The 27,678-nt window shown below is 36.8% G+C and overlaps 1 protein-coding gene across 3 annotated transcripts; it reads right to left on the bottom strand.

Annotated features, from left to right (window-relative positions):
• Positions 1-123: 123 nt before the first annotated feature.
• On the bottom strand, positions 124-26,811 carry ralgds (ral guanine nucleotide dissociation stimulator). Of its 3 annotated transcripts, none has more exons than XM_058783859.1 (17): positions 26,668-26,811; positions 11,556-11,860; positions 11,394-11,468; positions 10,983-11,176; positions 10,756-10,880; positions 10,154-10,369; positions 9,398-9,501; positions 9,024-9,108; positions 7,095-7,172; positions 6,844-6,930; positions 6,727-6,759; positions 5,881-6,002; positions 5,489-5,759; positions 3,155-3,229; positions 2,790-3,056; positions 2,578-2,692; positions 124-1,903 (listed from the first exon to the last, which is right to left on the bottom strand). In XM_058783859.1, the coding sequence occupies exons 1-17, from the start codon at positions 26,809-26,811 to the stop codon at positions 1,728-1,730; spliced, it is 2,472 nt and encodes an 823-aa protein (XP_058639842.1). In that variant the 3' UTR covers positions 124-1,727. The 3 variants fall into 3 exon arrangements, with proteins under 3 accessions (XP_058639842.1, XP_058639839.1, XP_058639840.1); XM_058783856.1 differs by lacking the exon at positions 26,668-26,811 and adding an exon at positions 23,878-24,255; XM_058783857.1 differs by lacking the exon at positions 26,668-26,811 and adding an exon at positions 19,210-19,577.
• Positions 26,812-27,678: the final 867 nt, after the last annotated feature.

Raw genomic sequence — 27,678 nt, 5'->3', positions numbered from 1 at the left:
TTAGTGATGCCATATTTGGTTATCTGACATTTTCTATAGTTCTAAATTTCATAGGAAAAGTGTTTACAGCAACATTGTTTGCCATGTGGCTTGTGTAGGAGAAATCAAAAAAACACATAAGCGTCACATTCTGGGGTCTCAGCGCCCTCCACATTTATTTGTAAGTTCTTAAAAAATGTAGTGCTTGTCTGTACATACAAAGGTGCATTTATTAATCATCTTCACAACAATAAAATTATAAATAAAACAATTACAAACTTATAAATAAATAAAAATGGGGCAATGACACAAACTGGAATTAAACATTCAAACTTTGACATTAACATTCAGTTAGATTCAGACATACAAAAGGGGACGAAAACAAATACAAAATGAAGTCTGGATATGGCACATATGTTGAATGACAAGCTGAAGGCAGGAGAATTTCACTTCGTGGTTGTAGTTTCCTGACAGCATGTTTGTCAAGAAGACATTTTTAACAGTGAAATCACCATTGGCATATATTTTCTCCATGCATTTTGATCTTTTCAGAAATCATAAATTGCGCACAATCTATATTTTGTTCCAGTTCAGCTATATAGTTAGCGTAGCAGAAAACCACCAACACTTGGTGTATTTCTTTCATTGTGTTACAATACAAATTCCTCTATATCATTTATCTCAAATGAAAACGCATTCACCTCTGGCTGAGTAAACACATCTGAAATCTCTCCTGATAGGAACAGCATCCCCTCAAATTTTCTTCTCATCATATTAGATCACATGGTAAGAAAGCACTCAAGGATTTAATTCACAATGCAAAAAGGCTTAGCAGGGTGAAGCCACTCACAGTGTTTGGTACAAAAAAGCCTTTCTGTAGAGTTACAGCGTTATAATGTGAATCACAGAGAGAGGCCAGCTGCAAATAAAAGAGAACGGCTTTGGCATTGATATATTTCTAAGACTTAGATAGCAACATTTGCATTTTATATACAATAATAAGCACAAGTAATATTATTTACGGTTATTTAATAACCATAAATAACAGTGTAAATCCTGCAGCCCAGACCCGTCATCTCCTCATGCTCAAATGTGACTTTAACCAAGTCACTTAGCAATCAAAAGAGAATCTTTCAGTCTTTAGTGATCCAATTATTGCCTGAAAGGTTAGTTTCAGTTTGTAATCAGTTACAGGAAAACAGGCAAGTTAAACTGGCAGCAGCAAGTCAAAACAGCCACGTAAAAGAACAAAAAGCAACAGAAGAATATACAATTTACATGGTTTTACTGTACATGTAATACTGTAGCTATACCGTGAGACTGTGATAGCAAATTTTGCTATTGAGTCCGAAGGGAGAGTCTGTTTGAGGATGAGTCAATAGAAAATCCACTTTGAATTTGAAAAGGACCAAGGACTACTCTCACTACTCTCCTGCTTTCAGGACCTTTCTAAAGTGCTTGAAATGTCTTTGTTTAGTGTGCTCATGCGTGAACGACTGCATCTGGTAAATGCTTCTCACACACAGTGTGCCTCTAATGTGCAGTCTTAAGGCAAACCTTGTAAGGACCACAGTGGTCCTCCTGTGCCTGTCGCGTAGTCCGTAGGGACAGGAAACACAGGGAAACGAGCAGCTCGATAATGGAATAAATCCATTGGATAAAAGATCCAGGTAACACTGTCGGGGTTAATAAAGTGACTCTTGGTAATGTCCAACAGCTTCAGGCTTGCCGGACTCGGCAGGGTGCTTTCAGAAGAAGCCCTTGGGTATTTTGAACCCTTTCTGCTTCACGCGTGGTAGAGTCAGGCTCGGCGAGCTCTTCGAGCGGCAGGTTTTGGGGACGCCACGCTTTCGCAGCAAGAAGTCGTAGTTGGCAGATGAGTTCATGGCGTAGAAAACGTTTCCATTATCTGGGATTTTAAGTTCTGTGGAGGAAAAAAATTAAGATTAGAAATATCAACAAGCCCAACCTTGGAATCGAAAATACTGTAAAACTTAGAACTGGAGTTTTGCAGCTTTTAGTTCACGTGTGTTAGATTTCAGACTATTTAAATTGTAATTAAAATGATCTGATATATGTATACATTTGAAATAACAGCCAATATTTTTCCTGGAAATTGGACAAAAATGGATATCTAAAACTTTTTTTTATCTGATAAATACCACCAATAAATAAACAACAACAATAAATACTGATAAAGGCTATTTTAGTGATTTAAAAAAAAAAGCAAAAAAAAAAAAAGGTGGGGATGCACTGATAATACAATTTCGGCCAATAATTATTTTCATTTATGGCCGATAACTGATAAATATCGGATACTAAAATGTCAAACTAATTAGCCTAAACAAATTTGTAAAAAAGTCAATAACTTTAAATCCTACAAGTGAATTTACAGCATCACAACATTGTATAGTGTTATTAAATAATTGGTTGAACATTAAATAAAGAGAGTGTTATATGATGGTAATTTAAATTAAACAATAGTGGAAATAAACATTAAATATCCAAAAAAAATCTCCAGTGACTGATAATGTACCAATATATTCCTAAAAAGAACAAACTCTTTTCCAGCCCCAACTTCCTGTTTCAGGTTTTTACCTTTATGCTTGGAGACCCTCTGTAACAGCTCATAGTCTTCTGACTTGTCATTGTCCAGGTTGTGCTTGGCCATGGCTTTCCTAATGACACCCGGGGTTTTGTCCTGACTAGTGACCTGCAAAACAGAATCATCAAGATTAATTTTCCTACTACCTCACCATCTTTTCTTTATTATATATCTCTGTCTATCTCCCATAACATCTCTCACTCACCAGGATGCTCTTGTACATGTTGCCGTTTTCCGTGTCAAGGCTGACTCTGATGATGCAGCAGTCATTCACCTGCTGGTTGTACAGTGGCAGGGAGAGAGACGAGTAGTCAGAGACACCCGAGACCGACCGTTTGTGAAAATGGAAGGTCTGGCCTGTGGAGGTGGAGACTGAAGATGAAGAAGAGGAGGTGGAGCTGCTGCAGCCAGACTCCAAACCCAAGCCTGATCCAGGGGCCTCCAAAGATGAAGGAGTGGACAACTCCCAAAGCTGGAAAATACATAAATTAATGAATATGTTTAAAGCTCATAAAAGCAAGTATTATATTTCAATTTAAATGACAAACATGCTCAAGAAAATGCCAATACCTTGGAAGAGGAATCAGAAGCAAGCTCCCCTGTATCAGAGGTTGATGTAGAACGTTTCACAGTTGGTGTGGATGTCTGGAGAAAGATTCAGTAGTCAGGTTAATACCGAGTCACTATGTATATTAGGACATTTTTTATATATATATATATATATATATATATATATATATAAAGTCATGGCCAAAAATATCGGCACCCTTGGTAAATATGATCAAAGAAGGCTGTGAAAATTAATCTGCATTGTTAATCCTTTTGATCTTTTATTTAAAAAAAAAAATCACAAAAATCTAACCTTTCATTGGATAATAAGAATTTAAAATGGGGGGAAATATCATTATGAAATAAATGTTTTTCTCTAATACATATTGGCCGCAATTAACGGCACCCTTTTATTCAATACTATTTGAAACCTCCATTTGCCAGTTTAACAGCTCTAAATGTTCTCCTATAATGCCTGATGAGGTTAGAGAACACCTGACAAGAGATCAGAGACCATTACTTCATCCAGAATCACTCCAGACACTTTAGATTCCCAGCTCCATGTTCTTCTTCTCTTCAGTTCATCCCACTCATTTTCTACAGGGTTCAGGTCAGAGGACTGGAATGGCCAGCAGAAGCTTGGTTTTGTGAGTCAGGCACTTGTTGATTTTTTATCTGTTGGTATTTGATAGAATCCATGATGCCATGTGTCTAAACAAGATGTCCAGGACCTCCAGCAGAAATATAGGCCCACAACATCAAAAATACAGCAGTATATTTCATTGTACACATGGGGTACTTTTTATCCCTGTGTTCACCAAACCCATCTCGAGTGTTTGCTGCTAAAAAGCTCATTTTTTTAGTTTCATCTGACCATAGAAGCCAGTCCCATTTGAAGTTCCAGTCGTGTCTGATAACTGAATATGCTGGAGTTTGTTTTTGGATGAGCTCTGAGAATTTTTCTTGAAACTCTCCCAAACAACATGTGGTGATGTAGGTGCTGTTTGACAATTTTTTTTTTTAAGGTTTTCTGACCCCCAGACTCAACTATTTTCTGCAATTCACCAGCTGTCGTCCTTGGAGAGTCTTTAGCCACTCAAACTCTCCTTCTCACCGTGCATTAGGACGATATAGACACACGTCCTCTTCCAGGCAGTTTTGTAGCATTTTATGTTGATTGGAAATTCTTAATTATTGCCCTGATGGTGGAAATGGGAATGTTCACTGCTCTAGCTCTTTTCTTAAAGCCACTTCACTAATTTGTGAAGCTCAATTATCTTTTGCTGCACATCAGAAATATATTCTTTGGTTTTTCTCATTGTGATGGATGATTAAGGGAATTTGGCCTTTGTTTTCCCTCCTATTTATATTTCTGTGAAACAGGAAGCCATGGCTGGATAATTTCATGTTCCTAATCACCCTGGAGTGCTCAAAATTGTGAATATGAATGGGAATATACTTCAGAGATAGTTTACTCATAAGAATTTCTAGGGGTGCCAATAATTGTGTCCAACGTGTATTTGAGAAAAACATTTATTTCATAATGATATTTCCCCCCATTTTAAATTCTTATTATTCAATGAAAGGCTATTTTTTTTTTTTTTTTAATAAAAGATCAAAAGGATTAACAATGCAGATTAATTTTCACAGCCTTCTTTGATTACATTTACCAAGGGTGCCGATATTTTTGGCCATGACTATATATATATGGTTGTTAGAAAACTATTATATGTGACCCGGACCACAAAACCAGTCATAAGGGTTATTTATACCGAGATATAACTATTTGAAAATCTGGAATCTGAGGGTGCAAAAAAATCTAAAAATTTAGAAAATCACCTTTAAAGTTGTCCAAATGAAGTTCTTAGCAATGCATATTACTAATCAAAAATTAAGTTTTGATATTTTTACAGTAAGAAATGTACAAAATATCTTCACGGAACATGATCTTTACTTAATATCCTAATGATTTTTGGCATAAAAAAAAATCAATCATTTTGACCCACACAATGTATTTTTGGCTATTGCTACAAATATACCTGTGCTACTTATGACTGGTTTTGTGGTCCAGGTTCACATATTTTGTCTAAATAAATTAAAAATAATACACTGATAATACACTAAAGTGATACCAGTACTTTTAAATGCTGAATTTAGATGAGTTTACGCATAGTGAGCATTAGACGATATCTCATCATCAGTCGATATTTTCAAATTAATTTTTTTTTAATATTGACCAATAACAGGTATGGTACTGGTATATATTGTATCACTGCCAGCAATCGCAGAATTTTAAAACTAAACAATGTTTGCTAAGCATACTATTAGGTCTGTAAATAAACAACATGGCCTTACTCTTTGACTTCCTGTTTCTGGGGAGTTGAGCAGACTGAGACTTGTCTCCTCTGCGTCTGAGGCGCTGGATCCCGCTGAGGTGAGGCTGAGGGAATCTGCTCTGTCTTTGAAGCTGTCTTTGAACTGGCTTAAGCGCGGCTGCTCAAAGGACTTGGAGTGTGACGTCCCTGCGCTGCTGTAACCCGACTCCTCGCTCATGCGTTTGATGATGCCCCCGTTCTTTTTGCACACTAACTCAGATGGCGGCTCGATATCACAGGACATAGAGTAGCTGAAATAGAAAAGACACCGTAGATATTAAATTCATAAAATATCTTACATTATTATCTCCAGCATATCTCTCTCAAATCATTTATTTTCATATCCTCTGTATTTAATTTAGTCTTTCTCACCTCTCAGTCTCTGTAAGTCTCTCCACCCTCTTGAACCATTCAATGAAGCGCTGGTTTTTGGTGAAGTTGTAATAATTGCATGTCAGTTGCAGCAACTTGATCTGAGCAATCACTTCAAATTCCTAAACAAATAAACAAAAACAATGCACTTCATTTATTTACTTTTATTCATTTTGTTTACTTATGTATATTTTTTTTTTTTTAAATTTTATTAAGGCCAAGAATGATAATAAGTATATGTGACCCTGGACCACAAAACCAGTCATAAGGTTACATTTTTTTAAATTAAGATTTATACATCACCATTTCCACTGATGTATGGTTTGTTAGGATCGGACAATATTTGGCTGAGATATAACTATTTGAAAATCTGGAATCTGAGGGTGCAAAAAAATCTAAAAATTGAGAAAATCACCTTTAAAGTTGTCCAAATGAAGTTCTTAGCAATGCATTTTACTAATCAAAATTAAGTTTTGATATTTTTACAGTAAGAAATGTACAAAATATCTTCACGGAACATGATCTTTACTTAATATCCTAATGATTTTTGGCATAAAAGAAAAATCGATAATTTTGACCCATACAATGTATTGTTGGCTACTGCTACAAATATACCTGTGCTACTTATGACTGGTTTTGTGGTCCAGAGTCACATATTTGCACCCACACCAACAGGCAATAACATTCTGTTTATTACAAGTGAGCGCAGTTATGTCATGTGCTGCGTTAAATCTGTGAGATCATTAAACTCGGGTGGATTCTGATTGGCTGTCAATGTTTTATTGTTTATTAACTGGAATGTTTAAAAAAAAAAATACATTCCAATATTGTTTCTCTGTGACTCACCTTCCTTCTCTTCTCAAAGTTGATCAGCCCAACCTGTAAATATATACATATTTTGTGAGAACTAAAAGAACATTTCATAATTACTAAAAATATTACATAGCTCCACTGAACTCTCACCTCAAGATGGTCTTTCATAGCAGTATCCAACATGACTAGATCAGTCAGAAAAGTGCCAAGGTATGGAATAGTTCCTTGTACAACACCCTAAACAGCAGAAAGAAGAAGAAATACACTAAATAAACAAATAAATAAACATACAGTTTACAATTCCATTCAGGACAGTTTCTTGCGAACCTGCAGATGGAATATCTGACCCGTTTTGACCATAAGAGGGCACTGTTGTTCGATAAATATCAAGTTCAACATACCATGTCTCTTTGCTGCTGCTGTCTTCTCTGTGCTCCTTTGTGGTTAATCTCGACGATGGCAGATTTGGAGGTGCCCTCCTGTGGAGACATCAGTTTCAAATCATCATTTTGGCTTTCAAAAGGGAAAGCATTTACATTGATGCAGTATGAGCAGCGGTATAACCTGAAGGCAGATAAGCCTGTCAAAGTGGAATCTTAAGACAGCAGTCATGATATACCATGACGCAGAATGAACGTGGAGTTTGACTGTATGGTGTTTAGTGATAGAGCCAGCCAACACCCTGGGGAAGCCCTTCGGTATTTAAGGAGGGGCGTTTATCTGGTCATACATAAGGCCTATGACCTCATCTAAGGAATTCATAATGAACTGCAGCTAATGCTAGGTTCACGGCCCCAGCACACATTCCAAGGATGCTTTCCGATGTTCTGCTCTAGTTTGCTCTCTAATGTTGAATGTACGTAAAGGAAAGCTTTCGTCATGCTTTGTTTCCCTCTGTTTTCAAGGCAAGTTTCGGAAGTCACTTCTGCGGTGAAGATTTTTAGATAACATCAATACAATTGAGCCTATTTTTAATTCTCAAACTTTGTGAGTCACATTTGTGTGTCACGGAACCTCAGGTTGCCACAACATGGTCTATCTGAGTCAATTTCACTAAAACAAAATTGACTTAATTATAAGTGAAGTTGTGCAAGACTGATTTTCAGAGAATCTTCACTACTGTTCAAACGTTTAGGGTTTGTAAGATTTTGAAGTCTCTTGCTGACCAAGGTTGCATTTATCCGATCAAAAATACAGTAAAAACAGAAATATTGAGAATTGTTATTACAATTTAAAAGAATAATTTCTATTTTATTATATTTTAATTTATTCCTGTGATGGCAAAAACTGAATTTTCAGCAGTCAGTGTCACGTGATCCTTCAGAAATCGTTTTAATGTGCTGAAACATTTGTTATTATTTTCATTGCTAAAAATGCTTAATATTTTTTTGAAACCTTGATACTTTTTTCAGGATTTTTTGAGGGAAACATTTTGTTACATTCTGTATCTTTACTGAATAAAAGCATTACTTGTTCAGTTGCGTAAACAATGGTAATATGGTATAAAATAAAGTATACGGTGTATATATTCTCTGAAAACGAGTCTTATCTTACACAACATGTATGACTAACCGCAGAGCTGAGGACAAAATTACTGCGCAAAATTCACTCTGTTCAAAGTTGCATAATGCTTTTAACACTAATGGATTCTTTTCAAGACGTCTATCAAATGCAGAAGCATGCCAACTAGTGAAAAGTGCAACAAAGGCATTTGACTCTGTCCTCAACAAAACTCAGCAGGCCATAGAAAGCAAGACGTTGAGCCAGCAGGCTGCAGATACTATGCAACTGAATACGGCTTTTCTGTTTACCCTGTGGTTGCTATAGAAACATGGTTTTACAGGCGATGAAAAGACTGGTAAGTCACTAAGCTTTCCTGTGGATGACAGTCTGACATAACCACATCCTGTCTTCCCCCAACAACATACAGCGAACGTTGGTGGTTTATAGTGCACTTTTAGAAATTTGAAAAACGCTGGGTGTTTGAACATGTGACTTACAACGTGACTAGATTTTTGAAATAGAAACATTTCCTAGTTCAGTCGTCAAGATATCACTGAATGTGATACGATACGAACAATATGATTTTTTTACGTTCCATATACTATTAATAATTATAATGATGCAAAATAGTAAATAGTAGCCAGTACAAATAGTAAACAGATCAAAACAGTATTATATTGTAAGTGTGACTGTTTAGTTTATTGTTGTTATTATTCTGATCCATTCATTTCAGGGTGTAATTTCACCTAATTGGAACTTTTGGGAACATTTTGGGAACAATTGTGAGCAAAACACATGCAGACCCCTTCAACATCCATTTTACTCACCTTAATGAGAAGCTCTCTGCTGAGGGAATAATTATTGTCATCTGAGAAAATTTCAGACAGCTCCTGGAAAGTTCGATAGCTTTCCCTGTAAGCAGAAGAAAATTGTTCGATTCACAAACTGCTGCATCTACGTGAAATCCAAACACTGTAATTAACCAGCATTAAAACTTTTCCGCTCCCCTATCACCAAATGCCCCACTATAAAACAAGAGTTTCATAAAGACTGTTGAGTTTTAACTAAAGGTTTGTATGATTGAACATATAAGCAGGTAGCACAAAGAATGCTAGTATTAATCAGTGGCTAATGCTAACACTAAAGTACTATCCTTGACTCTGGCTAATCAGTACTGACAAAAATCCATTCAAACTCTTACCGGGACACATCATCCCAGGTCCTCCTCAGTCTGTGGATGGCATTACTCTGCAAGGCGGACAGGATGGCTTTCAGAGAAGAGAAGCTCTTCAGGATACGGCATTTCTGATGTCAAGACAAACAAAAAGATGTTCATGAACATTTATGGACTGCTTGAGAATAAAATTATGCCTTATATATACAAAGACATGTGTTCCTATAATAAAGCAAAACTACTGGCCCATACCCATGCAAAACTTGCTGCCATAATTCTAAGTTGCCTTGAGTGTTTTTAGAGAATTTATATGTGGTAGCTAGGTGCTTTCAGAGTGTTGTAATGTGGTCATTAGGGCATTCCTAGGTTTAGCAATTACAATTGTGGTTCACCATTTGAGTTTCTTCTTCAATATGATTTTGCCATCCCTTTTTGAGATGCACCCCTATGCAGTGCATACCCCATTTTTGTAACCCAAGCTCACTGAAAAAACATGCCTATGGCAACTATGTCAGAAAAGGCATCTAGGTGGCTATGTGACAAAAATGTTGAAATGTATAAGTTTACAAATTATGTACTATGGTAAAAGAGTAACATAACATAATAATGTGCAACAGAACTGAGTGAAAATAAGTCTATGAAGCTAGTGAAATGTGAAATGTATGATTTTGGAGTTTTGCAAGAATGTAGGTAGAGGTTTTTCCAAACCTGTTGCATTTTGTGCCTCTGACTATATTCCATGACAAAAAAAAAAAAAAAAAAAACCTTGAAATGGTGCCTCACCCTGGCCACTTCTATCCAGTGTTCAATGCGCTTCGCTCTTTGAAAGGGTCTGAGAGACCTGTTATCCAGGCAGGTGGCAATCACACAGTTGGTCACACTGTTGAACTGAGCAACAGTGGCGCGAATGGTGGGTGCTAGGTGCTCTTTGCCCTTCTTATCTCGTTGGGACCATATGCCACCCAAACAATGGTATGGAACAACCCTCTTAAACAGCTCCTGTAAAAAACAATGAGTTCAATTGCATTCACCTGTTTAATTTGATTTGAGCCTTGAGAATGTTTTGCAGGACAACTTTATTTACATTTATGGCATGTAATGACTTAAGTTCTGAAATTACTGAAATTCTTTCAGCTGACCTTAATCTTTAAATGCTTCAAATCTACCAAAACTTGCTGACTAGCATATACTTTGTGCATAAATAGGCCCCATAAAGCAACATGGGATTAAACAGCTTGTATAAAGATTATGGGGCTGGAGTGTCCTTATGCTCTCTCCAGTTTGCCTTCTATTTTGCAACCCACTTTAACCGGCTCAGATCCTCAACCAGTAGATTGCTTAAACTTTCTCCATTAGGAAAGACCGACAATTTCTTGATCTCTTACCGCATCCATGACTGTTAACTGCTCAGCGACTAGGGCAGGACTGAAGGACATGAAGTGTGAGGGAGAGAATTCATCATCCAAGCTGCTCTCCTCTGGTGTGGCAAAGGGGCAGGTGCACAGATCACCTGCAAAGAAGAGGCAAGTTGTCAAACAATCACTTTGGAAGACTACTTTTCAGTTGTTTAGCCTTTAATATGAGATTCACTGGGTTACTTCATCATTAGTACCTTCAAGCTCAACCTCGGTGTGTTGCCGATGCTGGAAGTGTTCCAGCAGGTTATGGGCTCGTCTCTCGAGGTCTGATCCAGAGAAGTTAATTTGCAAGTAGGATATGAGGCTCTGCAGGCATTCGTGGTCAGGAGGGCTCCAGAAATCCTCAGAGTACTGATCCAGCCATGCACCAAGGATAGATGAGACAGTACTGCCATGCACATGAAAATAAGAATGCATCAATATTAAAATTCTGTGCGATATGCGATTTAAGTCATGATTAGGTGGTATAGTATATACCAATATACAGTATAACCAATATTATTGTCTGCTATGGTAACTATAATATGGTAATTATACAAATTCACAAACTCTCTTTTAACAGCAGCTAAATTAATTGGGTTCGGTTGAACAAAGTAAATATTTACTTTTTAAGCTCTGTGAGGTCCTCTGAGGAGACTTTTGGTTTGCCTGAGACTGGCTGATCATGCAGTTTGGCATACCTTAGATAGATAAGAATTAATTTTAAGTAACATTATAGTGAATGAATTCATATTTCCAAAAGTACTTGGGGTTAATGGCCTGTTTACCTGTTAAGCAGCAGGTCCAGCACTTGTTTGGTGGTGGCAAAAGCTCGGTAGGTGCAGAGGAAAATAGTGACGTATGTATAGTCCTTTCCTCTGAAAGCCAAAACCATGTACTCCACTAGTTTCTCCAGTGTGCCAGCCTTAATGGTCCGACCCTTGCATGTCTCGTACAAACTGAGGGCAGAGTCTGTCTCTACGCCCAGCCATCGCTGACCCTTACTAGCCGTCTGGTGGAGCTGCACCTTTCGAAGTGTGATGGTATAGATGGCTCCGTCCTCTACCTCCTCTCCGATCTCCTGAACTGAGCTCTACAGATAAAGAAAAGGGTTGAGTATTCTTGGCGTTATATTCATTGCATAAAATTGTTAAATCTACAATTTTGTGGTCATTATGCAAAAATACTTCACTGACGAATGTGACTAACCAATCAGAATCAAGCATTCCAGAGCGTCATGTAATAATAAGTCAATACAGAAGTACATTCTACCATTCAGTCTCACACAGAGCATCTTATGATAACTAATGGCAGCAAAGATGACTGATTATATTTCAAGTGCTATTCTTCTCACTGCATTTATTTGGTGAATTTTCAAGGTCATACAGTTCTAGCGCAGCAGGGGCTTTAAGGGTGAGTTGGGGATTACTGCTCATTTCCTTAATCCAAACACAGCCTTAACACCAAGCGCACAAGACCAAAATTGTGGCTCTTTATCAGCCACTGTCACATGGCTAACCCAGCCCTTTAACTCCACATCTTAAATATGCATTTAGCAGCTTTCGCTGGCCAATACAACAGTGGTTTCAGACACCTATTGAAATGGATGAAACATAATGCAAACATATGCGTCACCTGTGTGACTGATTTATTCTGCAAACAAATGGTCTAACATTTTTATTCGAGTCTAAATTCACTCTCTGACCAACAATGTTTGACATAAATGATTATGAAAACTAAAAATATATCTGTACGCTATAATCCAGTAGGGATCTCATATATAATGCTAAGTTGAGAAATTTTGCAGTCAGTAATTTGCAACTAACTCAAGTACTGTACCTGACGTCATTATGGAAAGTAAGAGATCTCCCATGGGAACTGTGGGAAGTGACCGTAAGCTTTGCCTTAGGCAGTGAGCCAATCGTGTGAGGGTGTATCCTGTGTAAGTGTGGGTGTGAGTCATTAGAACAGCCTTCTCTACAGGAGATGACTGCTTAAACAGATAACCCAACCCCAGGGCTCTGTCCAGGAGTAGCTATGGCAACAAACACATAAACACGCATGCCACATAACAGTTCTGTCAAATATCGTTGCTGTGGTATTGTGGAAGTCCATCATTGGGCAAAAAAAGGAACAACGCTCCTTTTGGTTTCAGATACGTTACACAAACCTGTAAAACACACAAGATGTAGATGCGAGACAATTTGCCTCTGATGATTACAAACAACGACGGCTATCTCAGAGTATTTCGGCAATTTATATTATATTCAAAGATGAAGTAAATGAAGAAATAAATAAAAGTGGATATAGATATATTACCAATCCATCCAAGGATGTATATACATTTTAACACCCTGGATGGGTGGCCATTATATTATATTATATTACATTATATTTAAAGATGGACTTGGTGTAAATGAAGTTATGAAGTAAATGAAGACATGAATAAAAGGGGACGTAAACCACCTCACATCTATATTATATTATATTACAACATTATATTATGAGATTGTCTTGGTGAAAGTAAATACAGAAAAGGGGAAATAGACCACCTCAGCAAAACAATAAAGCAAAACAAAAAGTGAATTCACACACACTTTGGAAAGCACCTCTGACTCATGTTAAAACTTCTGGGCAATAGAAAAAAAAGGGGGGCCTGACACAACACCAGAGCACTGTAAAGGTTTCAAAACAGAAACAGAACCTACACTCAGCTGTACTTTCTAAGGGAAAATCCACCTCACAACTACAGACAGACAGAGAAAGCCTAAGAAATGTTTATATGGTGAAAGAATATTGTTTACCACTAATCGCAGGTTTGCATTTTACCTAAATACATTTGCTTAAAATGCTATTGTATGAGGTGATCACAGTCACAAAAAAAGCCTGACAGAATGCATTTACTCTGCTCTGTGAACCCCTCGATTGCCTCTGATCCACTAAAGCCACAGGGTTTCCTGTGAAAAGACAAAGAATGCTGAAAAGTTACTGCATAACAGCTTCCTAGACAGCTGCATCCTTCACAAACAACGTTAAGAAAACACAAAAACAATGCAGAATTCCTTTTGTCAAAATCAGGGAGGAGTTCAAAGATGTTAGAGGACAAGCCCTATTACGTGTCCTCTTTAACTTATTCACATCAAGAAAAACAAGATTATATTAAAAATAGATATCAACAGGCTGTGTTTTTGACAGCTTGGTTTATCATGACATGGCATAACTATTCACACAAAAGCTCCAAAAGTATCAAAAAATTTATTTAAAAAACTTTCACATAGTGTGTGACGTTTCACACACTATGTGAAAGTTTTTTAAATACATTTTTGATACTTTTGGAGCTTTGGTGTTGCCGACTTTACATTTGAAATATTTTTTATACTTGTTTTTTAGTCGAGAACCCATTTGAAATTGATGTGCGTGCTGCTTGCTCTTTTTTTAATAACTATTCACACAAGACATTTTATTTCGTTTTAGTTTAGTTTAGTTCAAGTTAAAACTAGTTCAATTTTAAAAATGCATCATTTTGAACGCAAAACTAGCTAGGAAAGTGTTGTGTGAATGTGCTACTCATGGCGTGAAATGCTGAAAAACAGCGAAACCGCTGGCAAAGGTGACCGCCTGGTGTAAAACTGAAAAAAGTGCATAATGCACGAACATGTCCTGCACGAACTGCTTTGCTGTTGTAAAAATATAAAGTGAGAAAGTAAACAGATGAGGTCAGAAGAAAGGAATTTGAAGCAGCAGTGATCACTCTGCTTGTCCTCCTGCTGATCATTAATAAGCCTGGCTTCAAAAGGTTAACATTCATTCATATTTTTATTATGTGTCATAACATTGTCTAAATACCTCAGCATATGTTTGCTTTTATTGCCTTGGCTGGGTAGGACACATAGCTGTGACAAATATTGTCTCTGGGAATGATTTTATCCTGTGATACAATACTTATAAATGCCTTGAACAGATAACAGCTTAAGCCACTGTAAGCTCCGACCAAATCTCTTTTCTGTTAGTAATGGTCAGGAGCAAAATAATGCTTATTTGTGCCATGAGGGTTATGGATTCGGATTACGTTTCATATGTCCTCTCAAGATTCACAGTCCTGTACGAGTTATTAACCTAGAGAGAGACTGGATACGCAGAGCGAAGCTGCAGTCTGTGTATTTTGGCACTGCTCAGTAGGTTTTTCAGCACACTCGGTTACAGCACATTAAACCTCAGCACAGAGTGATGGCCAGATTCACTGCTGCAAACATCTACAGTGGAAAAAACAGTGGATTTCTCTTCTTATCCGCCTTATTCTCTAAGTTTCCAACCTTTTCTTTTTTATCACCTGCTTGCTGACGACTTCTGACTTCGAACCATGGCTTATTGTGCTCAAAGTATGAGACTGAAACAAATAACGTGACAGTTTGGAATATTAAAACTCCATAAAACTCCAAATCACTAAGATTTTTTAAAAAGAAATGAATGTTTCTTGCATTACATTTACTGTCAAGAGACTGTAAAGATTATTACATTGTTACAAAAAAAAGTGTATTTCAAATTAATGTTGTTCTTTTTACCAAAGAATCCTGAAAAAAATGTGTCATGATTTTCACAATAGAATGATTTCTGAAGGATCATGAATAATGGCTGGAATAATGGCTGCTGAAAATTCAACTTTGCTGAACATTACTTGATATTGTAAATTGTTAATTTAAAAAGTATTTTTCAATATCAACTTTCACCAAAACAATGGGAAAAAACATCACTGAGCTAATTATAATCATTAACCGCTTTTATTTATTGATCGCATACTGTTACTATTTTTCATTTAATAAATGGCATTATCCGTTTTTTTGTTTTTTTTCCTGGCTTGGATTTTGTTAATAATAACTGGATGCTGGTGTTTTGGTTGTGCCAAGGTTTTTGTGAAATCTGTTCCAGCACTTCAGAATGAGATTAACAGAGCTAAGGAAGGAATTCTCCAATACAAGCCTTGGAAAAAGATTTAGAACTGCTGAGTGCGGTCGCTGTCTGGCTCCAGTATATCGCAGATGAAGATATAAGGAATGGATGGTATTATTCTGAGAGCAGATCATTTCTGCACATTGCAGAAATGTATTTGTCTACATTCTCTATGAAAAACAACATACAGTATGTAAACAAAATGTAAATTTTTGGTTCTGTTTTTTGTTTGGAACACAAAAGGTGATTTGATTAAAAAGTCCTGGCACTTTTTTTCATATAACGAATAAAAGATGAAAAATTTTTCATTTTTGGTGAACCAAAATTTGGCAGACCATTTATTTAAAGTGATTTACAGTGCATTCAAGCTACACAATTTATCAGTATGTGTGTTCCCCGGGAACTGAACTTATGACCTTGGCATCAGTAGTACTATGCTCTACTAGTTGAGCTGCTTTTCTAAATTTAACCTAACAAACCTGATTTAACCGTGGCGTATTAAGTATTTATATTTTACGCCTTGTACAATTGTTTAATTACATCAATGCGCACCTACGTATTCCTGCTACTTTCCCCTTTCCTGCCTCTCACATCCTTGTTTTCTCTTCATTGCCATCCCACTATTCCTCCTTCTCATCCCTCTCTTTCCATTCAAGAGATCTTTCTCGACAAAAGCATCTCTGTATGTGTCAATGTAACCCCTGTCTGTTCTCCTCATTATACAAAGCTCGGCTCTGCTGGCCCCATTATGACGTTCCGAATTCAATCTATCACAAAGGCCTCTTTAAGAAAAATGCAGAATTTGTAAACACTTTTAACAAACACAGGAGAACAATGACAAAATGTATTAAAGTGAAAACCCAGTGACAAAGGTGCCAGTCAATTCTATGACCACTGTTCACTGGTAAACAATCAAAGAACCTTTGCAATAGTGAGGATTGGGTCAATAAGTTTTTGGGGGGGTTTTTTTGAAAGAAATGTACTTTTTTTCAGCAAGAATGGAATAATTGATCAAAAGTGACAGTAAAGACATTTATAATGTTGAAAAAGATTTCTATTGCAAATAAATACTGTTCTTTAGAAACTTATATTCATTAAATGGTTTCTACAAAAAGCAGCACAACTGTTTTCAAATTTGATAATAATAATAAGAAGAATAATAAGTGGTTCTTGAGTAGCAAATCAACATATTAGAATGATTTCTGAAGGATAATGAGACACTGAACTGGAGTAAACAGGAGATGCTGAAAAATTCGAAAAACATTTTTTAATTGTCAAAATATGTCACAATATTAGTTTTTACTGTATTTTTGATCAAGTAAATGCAGCCTTTCTTTCAAAAACATAAAAAAAATCACACATAAACCACATTTAAAAATTTAAAACACATGACGGATATATGCCTCAGGAGCAATTTTCTATAGATATCGATGTCTATATACCTTTATACAGAAAGTCTAAATTTTTCAACCCGTCAAGATTATAACAAAATATGAAAACAATTAGTTTCCCAGAATTAGCTTTTGTTGCTCAAATCATGCTCCAAATAGCATTCTTCAAGCCAGTTAAGCTAAAATGCAGGCATATTTTACAATAAACAAACTATCAATCACTCTTTCAAGTTGATCGTAACAATTTCTCCCACTTATTTTTCCAACAAGTGGTCCGTTTCTGACAATAACAGCATTACAGTGCTCTTACACAAGATCTTACACTGGATCCTTTATGGCAGCTGTTACGTTAAGAGATTAGCTGATCTATGTACTGAGCTTGTAATGATCCATTATACAAGGGTACTTTTACATCTGGCTGATTTGGTTTAGATCTTCAGGGCTGATGTAACCAATTCTGAGCTCTTGCCAAGCCATCGGCTGCCTTGAATCACTATAAAAGCAGAGATAAGTGCTTGCAGTGCCATTTTTTACAACCCATGCCATAAATGAAAGAGGATGAGAGAGACAGAGATAAGAGAGAAGGATTTACAGCAAAGTTACTCCATCCATCACTCATGGTTACCCCCAGAGCCAACTTTTTGAATGTCTGTAAGTAGATGAGTCAAACATTTTCACATTAAAAGGGATGGAAAAGAAATTTTGATTTCTGTAATGAGGAACAAAAACAAGCAGCACCCACAAAGGAGAAGGGCTCTAGTGGGTGGAATGGGAGATTTAACCATCACTAATTGTGTAATGAGAGCAGATTAGATTTAGTCCAGTGAAGGTTAGCAGCTGGTGACACACTGGAACCTTCTTTTTGCGCGGAGTAAAGCTGCAACGCCGTAAACAAGTTTTGGTGTGAATTGCTGTTTAAGTCACAACAATGTGCTGTTGCCATTGAAATGCAAGATAAAAAGAGGACATGTTGTTCACAAACCACAGTCAGATATCACAGGTTTAGCCTGGCAAAATGTGTGACTGCCATGGTGTTTAAATAATTTCCTTGCGTTCAAAAACAACCAAGAAAAACATCTTGCGCTGGAGAGCTTGAGAAGTCACGAATAGGAAATCAATAATGAATGTCTTTCATCACAACTGACAAGTAAATGCGTTGTCATGTATTATATAAGAGGTTCTCAAATATAATCATTCATTCTCAGCTAACATATCTGCACTGTTGTGTGCAATCTCATAAACAAACTATAGAAATAACAGAACATCAATAACATTGGATTGTATTAACAGGTCAGCAAAATTCCTAGATAATGAATACCATATTTCAGCATTTGTTTCCACGTCCTTAACTAAAGGCTGTTTTCATTTAATACCTGAAGGGGACGTGATTCTCATTTGACTCTTTTATTTCCATGGCCCTTTCTGAGGAGAATTAGAGAAGGGAAAGTTGGAGACGGAGTGAATAAGAGGAAAACAGAGTGTGCCAGTACTCTTGCCAAGATCATGGTGGAGTTTTGATTTACTTCTTGTAGGCCATCGAGAACAAGAGATTTCTGTGCAATGCATTTATCCTGCCTTGTCGTATTTATCTTGGCAGTCTCAAGATCGCATAAGGCATATACAAGACAAAGATTATATAAAACCAGCAGAATTTGTAACTGAGGCGGCAGATGTGCAAACGTATTTGAAATAGTTTATAAACTGCAATTTTCTATAAAAGAGAGAAATACTGGAAAAGTACAACAAAAACACTCATGCCAGCACAACAATCTATAGCTACAAACAATATATGCTGACATGAAATACAGAGGAAGAAACCTAAAATGTATATATATATGTATGTGTGTGTATATATATATATATATATATATATATATATATATAGCAGAAATACACACAAAATGTAATTTCTAACAAAATAAAATAATATTTCTAAATACTACTGTCAGTTTTTTAATGTATTTATAATACTGTAGTATATTGTATTGATATTGTAGGAGTTATCTATCCCCACACACACACACACACACCTTGTCTCTCTTTCTCTCTCTATACATACATACATACAATAAGGGAAATAAGTTAGTTTAAATCTGTGCATTACCTCCAGGACAGGCAGGTCAGGGTCCAAATGTGTAAAACTATTCAAGACCACCGGACATCCATCTCCGGGTGCGATCTCCAGCTTCACCCCATCCCAAATGTTTTTAATTTTCCATGTGCTGGACTCAAACAGCTCGTCCAGGGAAGTGGGTTTGACACCTAGGGCGTCCGACTGCATCCCCATAATGTAGACCATTACTAAAAGACTGTCACCTCTGTTTACGATGTATTATTTTATAACGGACTCCATGTCCTGTCATCCAGACTTCAGCTGTAGCATCGAATGTTTTTCTGTGTGAGTTTGGCTGAAGGGAATACCCTGAGCCGCTAGGCCACACCCCTTGCGCGAATTCAGCCATCCCCCCTGGTGAGCGCGCATGTGGCCCCGCCCCTTCCATGACTAAAATCGTGATGTCAAGTTCCGGGAAACTCTGCTGTGACCTGCTAAAAATATCACTTTTAATCGCTTGATTATAACTTCATATGCCAAAAATAAACGAATGCAATTTAAATGATTATGCTAACCTATTGTATGATGCATTGTTTAGTTTATGGTTTAAACATTAAAGGTATTTGTGAATAAAAAGGATTTGCTCAAATTAGCCTAATTAAAGTGACTCAATAATTTAAAAAAAATTAAAAAATAAAAACAACAACAATAATCAGTGCATTTAACATTTCTATTGTCTACAGATAGTTTTTTTTTTTTAAATAAAGAATACAAAATAAATTCCACATCGGTTAATTTTGGCATTGTGAACCAGGCTTTGTGACACTATGAAGAATATCTAAACGAAACAATAAAGATACTTTTATTTTAAAGAAAATAACTTTTTTAAGCAGTGTTCATTGTCTTTCATAAATGGCTATTCAGCATATTGTAGCCTACAGCTACAGCTGTTTTGTTGTAAATTAATCAATTTAAAATAAAAAATAAAATAAGATTAGACAGATAGATAGATAGATAGATAGATAGATAGATAGATAGATTCATGTAGGCTGGCTCATGTTAATACATTTTCTTCCTGATCCATCCTTTTTTGGGACAGCTACACTGTATATGAACAGCCTAAATTGTAGGTTATTCATGTTTCAACCTCAAAATATTTGTTGAGCTACAAGCCTAGTTACCACAAAAAAAAACAAAAAAAAAAACAGCATGATGCCATGACCCTGGCATTAATGCATACTAACAGCGCCCTCTGTTGGAAAGTACTGGTAACTCTAACTAGTAATTCTTCGAGGATGACTGCAACACTGACGCAAAGCTCCTAAGGAAACTGAAACCCTCCCGAGGAATAGTGTTTTGCGAGAAAGAGCAGCAGCTGTCTGAGGCACCTGCTGGGGATGATGGTGTTTTCCCTGAGGTAACCATTATGATTACATCGTGAAATCTGACAAGACAGCTGTCTAAGTGAAGGAAAATGCTAAGTCTCTGTGCTGGAAGCTGTGAGCCGCACTGAAAACTTAAAGGTGCACTGAAATATTTTATTTATTTATTTATTTTTGCAAATAATAGAAAACACTATATTTTGACAATTTTGAGGGGGATTAAAATGTTTTATATAATCAAGCAAATTATATATGAACAAATCCCTCTGTAAAAACCTTCAGGATATAGACAGGAATAAAAATGTAAAGTTTGGTGTGTGTAAGTGCTACTGAAGTGGAGATTTATGGCTCAGTGTAGGAGAAAAAACTCATTTTGAGAAAACGGCCTTTAAAAATATGTGTTGTAATTGAAATCTATTGACACAAATAGATAAAGTGCTATAAAAGAAACATTTAACCGTGTCTTTTTGATGTTTTCGTTCTACTAGTCTGAAAAAACACTTTATGAAAAACCAAAATCTCAAAATTGACAGGTGCATAAAAAAACAGTGTTTTTGCCTGCAGTGTCTCCCCTTAAAGGGATAGTTCACAGACCCCCCCACCCCCTCCCCCTCCAAAAAAAAGAAACCCAATTCTGTCATTAATTACTCACCCTCATGTCGTTCCAAACCTGTAAGACCTTCGTTCATCTTCAGAATACATGTCAAGATATTTTTTTATGAAATCTGAGAGCTCTCTGACCCTGCATAGACAGCAACACAACTACCATGTTCAAGGCCCAGAAGGGCATCATTAAAATAGTCCATATAACATCAGTGGTTCAATCGTAATTCTATGAAGCTACGAGAATACTTTTTGTGCAACAATAAATCAGAAATAAAGACCTTATTCAACAGTGCCTCGTGGTACTCTCGTGAATGGGTGTTGAAGACTGACACGGAAGAGAAGAAATTTTAGAATAAAGTCTTAATTTTTGTTTTACATTGCATATGCAGGGTCAGAAAGCTGTCTGATTTAATAAAAAATACATTAATTTGTTTTGATGAACGAAGGTCTTATGGGTTTGGAACGACATGAGGTGAGTAATTTATGACTGAATTTTCATTTTTGGGTGAACTATCCCTTAAAGAACCCTGAGAGATCAATCTTCTAGAAAAAGCTATTAATTCTCATGGAGGAAGTCGCCGTTATGTCATGACCATCCATGTCATGCAGTTGTTTACTACTGATTATAGTTGCAACAATAATATGTATAGCCAGTATTTGCGGCACTTTACAAAGCATAAACATTACACCTCAATGAAACAAAGCAAACTATATAACAAACTCAATATCCATAGAGCAACCGGGCCAATTAATAGGGGTCGGTATAAAGTACAAAACTGCCGGTATTATTGGTATGAATAAGAGCCTGCTAAGTGTAAAAATGTTTGCACCTCAAACTCAAATACTCTGCAATTACTTTTAGCTTTATTTAGGATTCACATAAGCTTTAAATGATGTACTGATGTTTCCTGTGACTACTTCTGATAACAGATTTGCAGCCATAATTCAAGGCAGCACAAACTGAACTGGATGTGAATAACCCTGGGATCTCTAGTTGAATTGAAACAGTTGTTAGTTATGCTCGGTTGCCATGCAGAGCGATCACACAGAGTTATTATACTGTAATTTTTCTATGAATCAGAACTCTCGGGTTTGAAACACCAAATAAATGCACATCATATATTTATTCATGCTCTTTGTGAACTCTCAAACTGTGAGAGAACTGGTGTCATATTATATTGCATTTAAGGCATTTAGTACTTTTCTCAGTAAAAATGTCATTAGAATTAACCAATAACTACATAACAGCATTTTCAGTACTATTAATGTACACTACCATTCAAAAGTTTGGGGTGAGTAGTTTTTTTTATTTTGATTCTGCAAAGGTGCTTTAAATTGATCAGAAATGACAGCAAAACATTTAGAAAAAAAAATATTTCTATTCCAAAAAAATGTTGTTCTTTTCAACTTCTAAACATCAAATAATCCTAAAAAATGTGCCATGGTTGCTTAAAAATATTACACAGCACAGCTGTTTTCAATACTGAAAATAAGAAATATTTCTTGAGCAACAAAACAACACATAAAAGTAATTTCTGAAGGATAATGTGAGACTGAAGACTGGGCTGCTGAAAATTCAACTTTGCCATCACAGGACACAAATTACATTTTCAAATATATTGAAATACTAAACATTTATTTTAAATTGTAATATTTCACAAATTACTGTTTTTATCACATATGAACCTAAATGTCCATGCAGTATTTTTCTTTAACTGAAATAATGACCCATGCCACCAAAAGTTTGGGATTGCTGTAACATGTATACTTAGGCTATCTCTGCCGCAGCTGGAACTCAATTGCACAACCACTATTTGCGCTGCTCTCTGCTGAGATTGATAGATAACAGCTTGTTGTTCTCTTACAGCACCAGCATGGTTCATAAATCTTTGGAGAAACTTCATTTGATCTCTTCTGTCATCTTGCCCAGACATATGCAGTCAAAAACCAGGTAATTATAGGATATGGAAGCCCCTTTCCAACGGACACTTAAACAGGGCTAAAGAACTTTTCTATTATCCTTCCAACTATCGGGAATCAAGGCCATCAGAGTTCTCGCATAAGTGTTAGCAAACAATGATCACCCTGAACCCAGTCTCCTCTCCTAACAAGCCTGTGTGATCCTGAGAAAGGACACATGTACTTTGAGAGTACACAACTCCAAATAACAAATGTAATGAGCCTGAACATTTTTTTTTTGCTCATAATTTCAACCAGATACACAATTACACAGTGGTACCTTATCAAGGGAAAGCAATTGATAATGGTTTATTGATTTTGAGGTGCTTACAACTCCATAAATAATATCACATCAGTTCTGAGTGGTTAATTGGAATGTTTTGAAAATTTGAATACTTCATGTTGTTCTTTCTTTCTTTCTTTTCTTTATATGTCAAACTAAAGAATGACCTAAGGTATGCACTTCTCAGGCTGTGGAAAGCACCTGAAAGATACTAACAGAGCCAAGATTGGTTTAAAATGAGCAGGAAGCAACTTGTCACTCATTGGTATCCATTCACATTCACACCCACACACAAACACTACCGCCTTAAGGACATTTCAAACTGTAGTCTGTACCGACTTCAACAGATTTCTCTATAATAATAGCTCACTATCTAAAGAGGAAATTGTAAAACATTCATTTTATCTACATTAATATAACTAGATCTGTTAAAACCAGATCTGGTAAGATGTATTAGACAGACTATTAGAGGAAATAAATGGTTCTTACCTGTTTTCTTTCCTCTTCTAAATCACAGTACAAAGCTTCATTCATGTACACACAACCCAAGCCGCACCAGCGTATCAGTTGAACAAGTTGATCAAACCTGTCTTTCCAACACATCACCTTCTCAATTGAGACTTTTAGCGTCAACTGCAAGAGATCCTCAATCTTGTGACAGATAGGAAGCGCAAAATTCTCCTTCGCCATTCGCTGACCCCAAAACACTGGCTCTGTCCGACACGTGTGGACTCAAACAGCTGTATCAATACGCAGAGAACACGGTAACACAACTCACAGTCTCTCACTGAGCACTACAACGCTTGCTGAAGTTTCTCTTAACACCCTCAAGGTTCCTCTGAAATCATTTGTAATGGCTATGATGCACAGGCTGTTCTGGGAATTCAGTAGAATTCCCACACAAAATGAAATTGCATGTGAAGCTATCTAACAAACCTAAAAACCTGTGTGACAACTTTCTGTTCCAACAAGAAATCAAACCATATGAAAGAGTATTTTCTGGTGTTCACAGGATGTCATTGTAAAAACGTATTTTGTTATCATTTTACCTTTCGGTATCCTTTAATACTAGCTCCACCAAAACATGTTCTTTTACCCAGTTACAAAATACTCCTTAATTTAGTTCTTTAGTTAATCAGTTCTTGGAAATAAAGTTAAACAAAGTCAAGGTACCAGACTGATAAGAAATAGTGAAATAATATGAAATAATCACTGGATTTGACACAGTTTGTCAGGTTAGCGATATCAAATCTTCGAAGGCTATTTAGAGTTTCTGGTTTTTTAGGTATAGCAGGAAAACTAGATTTCCATTTTGTAAATGAAATAGTCTATGTAGATTATTCAGTCATTAATCTCTTATTCAGAGTCTCTTTTCTGTTTGTTTTCTGTACAAATCTTTCACAGACACTGCCATGCCATTAGTTAAATGGACAGTTCTTGGCTAGAATAAGCTGCAGTATGGACTGTCAAAGGTCTAGACGAAACCTGACCCACAAACACAGACTACACACAGGTGGATATTGATGTTCAAGAGGCCAGACCTTGTCAATGCATGTCTATGTGGCTTAAAACAATGATGTTGCTATAACAGGCTCGGGAGTGCAATCCAACCAAAAACAACAGTTTTGAAGTATTGAAAGTCACCGAACTTCTTTTCAAAAATAGGTCAAGAACTTAATTCATTGACCCAACGTAGTATGTAAACCTCAGATTCTTTTTCACACTGAGAGCTCACATACTTTCCTTTCTCGAGTGCCACAGAAACACCATTCTGTGGCTCAATTTATTACCCTGCTGTATTCTCTGGAGCTCCATTACGATTCTGAGGCGCTTTGACACTCAGAACTTGGCATTTAAAAGTGCTTTCTCCTCACCACTGAGGCCAAATAAGAAGCTATATCAAAAGCCCTGTCCAGTCACAAATGAGTAAGACTTGAAGACTGAATCTGATAACACTGTCACCAAACATCCCTGCAGAAAAGATTATGATCATTAATTTAAAAAACAAAAAGTGTTGTGCCATGCTGATGTGAATGAATCTTTAGTTTAGTGAGTTTATTAAGATCTGAAATCAATGGAGATCAATTTAAGGTGTTCACTGAGACACAAATTATGTTAAGAATTGGTCAATGACATACAGTTTAAGAGTGTCCGAAAATGAAAAGGAAACAATCTTTTAAAAATCTAGCTCAAAACTCAAGTGTTAAGTCATGTTAAAAACCTTTTAAAAAGTATACTATTTTATACTGAATTAATTCAATAACAAAAGCAATATTTTCCATACACTTTGAGTGTACACATATAAATTACTATTTCTAAAAGTAATAATTCTAATTTATTTATTTTTTTAATACAAAAGTCATGGCTAATTAATTAATAAATATCATGATAAAATATATTTTAAACATTTTTTTTTCTAAGAGATTATAATAAAAGATGCCAAACTACTTATTAATGATTTATTTTCAAGAATTAAATAGGTATTTACAGTCGTATCACCCTGATATACAGTATGTGTATGTATATATATATATATATATATATATATATATATATGAATGAATGAATTAAACATGCTCATCCTCCATGAAGTCACTGTAGTATGAAGTGCATTTTAACATATTTTAAATGAATTAATACATGTGGACAAACATGAGCATCATGTCATTAACCCAGTTGCTTTTTCTAACACTTCACTGACATTTATTCAAACAAATCCAAAACAAAACAAAACAAAACCCACACGGCCAAGAGTGGATCACATCCATTTCAAGATGACTCATAAAACTCGAAGTAGTTGCAGTGCAGTACTTAAGTGGACCATATAATAAGGGCTCAGTAACCTAGACGCATACTCACACCTGTAGAAGTGCTGACACATAAAAACACCTGCCACTTAGCAAAAGTAACACATCATCCTTGAACATCTCTGGCCGAAATGTGCCACAGAAAAAAAAACAAAAAAAAACAGCCACGGGCAGCATAGCAACAACATCCTGTTCAGCATGCCAAAAGTAGAGCTCACTACTGAGTGCAAGACATTCACAACTAACTCCAGACGCCGTTATCGATTAGACAGCAAGAACTGGCATGCTTTTACCATGAAAACACCACGTCACTTAAAGTACTCACTGGCTCTAATCCAGCATGCATGAAAACAGCAGAATACAGCCAAAGGGTGAGTACATACTTATACTAAATGAAAACACACTCACACTCACGCACACACCAACTCGCACCAGGTGAATCAGAACGAAACGACTGCAGTCTCTCTCTTACCAGATCATCCAGGATGGAGACAGGGAAATCAAACATGCACATCTTCACAGGCTGAGCCAGGGCTTTATGCAGGCTGAACAGAGATTTGGGCTCCATCTTACCCGATGGAGAGAGTGCAGGCTGCTGTCCAGGCGCCTGCTTCATATTAGGGGAATGCTGCTCCCCCTTGTCTGCTCTCTCATTGATACACAACTCCCTCCCTCCCTCTCTCTCTCTCTCCCTTTCAAGAGTGAGTGCACAGGCGCTCTCTCTTTCGCACACAAAAACTACTCGCCTCTCTCTGTGTATTTCTTTTCACTAGTTACACGCAGCACAAACAGGAACTTGCTGCAGCTGTCACTAACACTCAGCTGTCATCTACTTCTCTCGCATCAGGAGACGGTAAGAAATCTGAACGACTCGACCTGCTCCCAGCGCTTCCTTTTGCACATTGTCTCACTGTCTAACAATCTCCTAACCATGTAAACACCCACACCCATACATGCGACGTAGGTATGCAGGTAGATCTTGTTTTAAAATGCAGCGTCTCTGCAGAACAGTGTCTCTCTCCCTCCCTCTTAAGACATCGCAATCAGTCCACGGCTGTCGCTCACACTCCTCATGAAGATATAGACGAGTTTGGCCGGGTGTTTTCTGCGTTCTGCTGTGCTTTTCCCCTGACGTGCCCCTTAGAGACCCTGTGTTTGTGTATCTGAGAGCGCTTCGGCAGTGGAAAAGTGCTTTCTGGCTCATGTGCTCTGTGCATTTTGTTCGAGCAACAAAGTGCACAGAGTGTGTTCTCGCTCGCGTGACCAGTCTGCCCAGTGACCTGTGCAGCTGGGAGTCTGGGTCTGGATCCTACAAAACACACACACACACACACACACACACATAAATGGCCGACATACACTCAGATCCATTAAAGAGTTGAAAAAAATTGCAATGCCCTATCATTAAATCTAGGTCACGAAGCTTTTCGACCACAAACAGCTGCCCTATTCTGAAACAGCCTTAACCATAACAGTATATGAG

The sequence above is a fragment of the Onychostoma macrolepis genome, chromosome 08 (genome assembly GCF_012432095.1).
Source record: "Onychostoma macrolepis isolate SWU-2019 chromosome 08, ASM1243209v1, whole genome shotgun sequence".
NCBI lineage: Eukaryota > Metazoa > Chordata > Actinopteri > Cypriniformes > Cyprinidae > Onychostoma > Onychostoma macrolepis.
The sequence above is the reverse complement of the archived record's forward strand: the minus strand, read 5'-3'. Positions and strand labels throughout refer to the sequence as shown.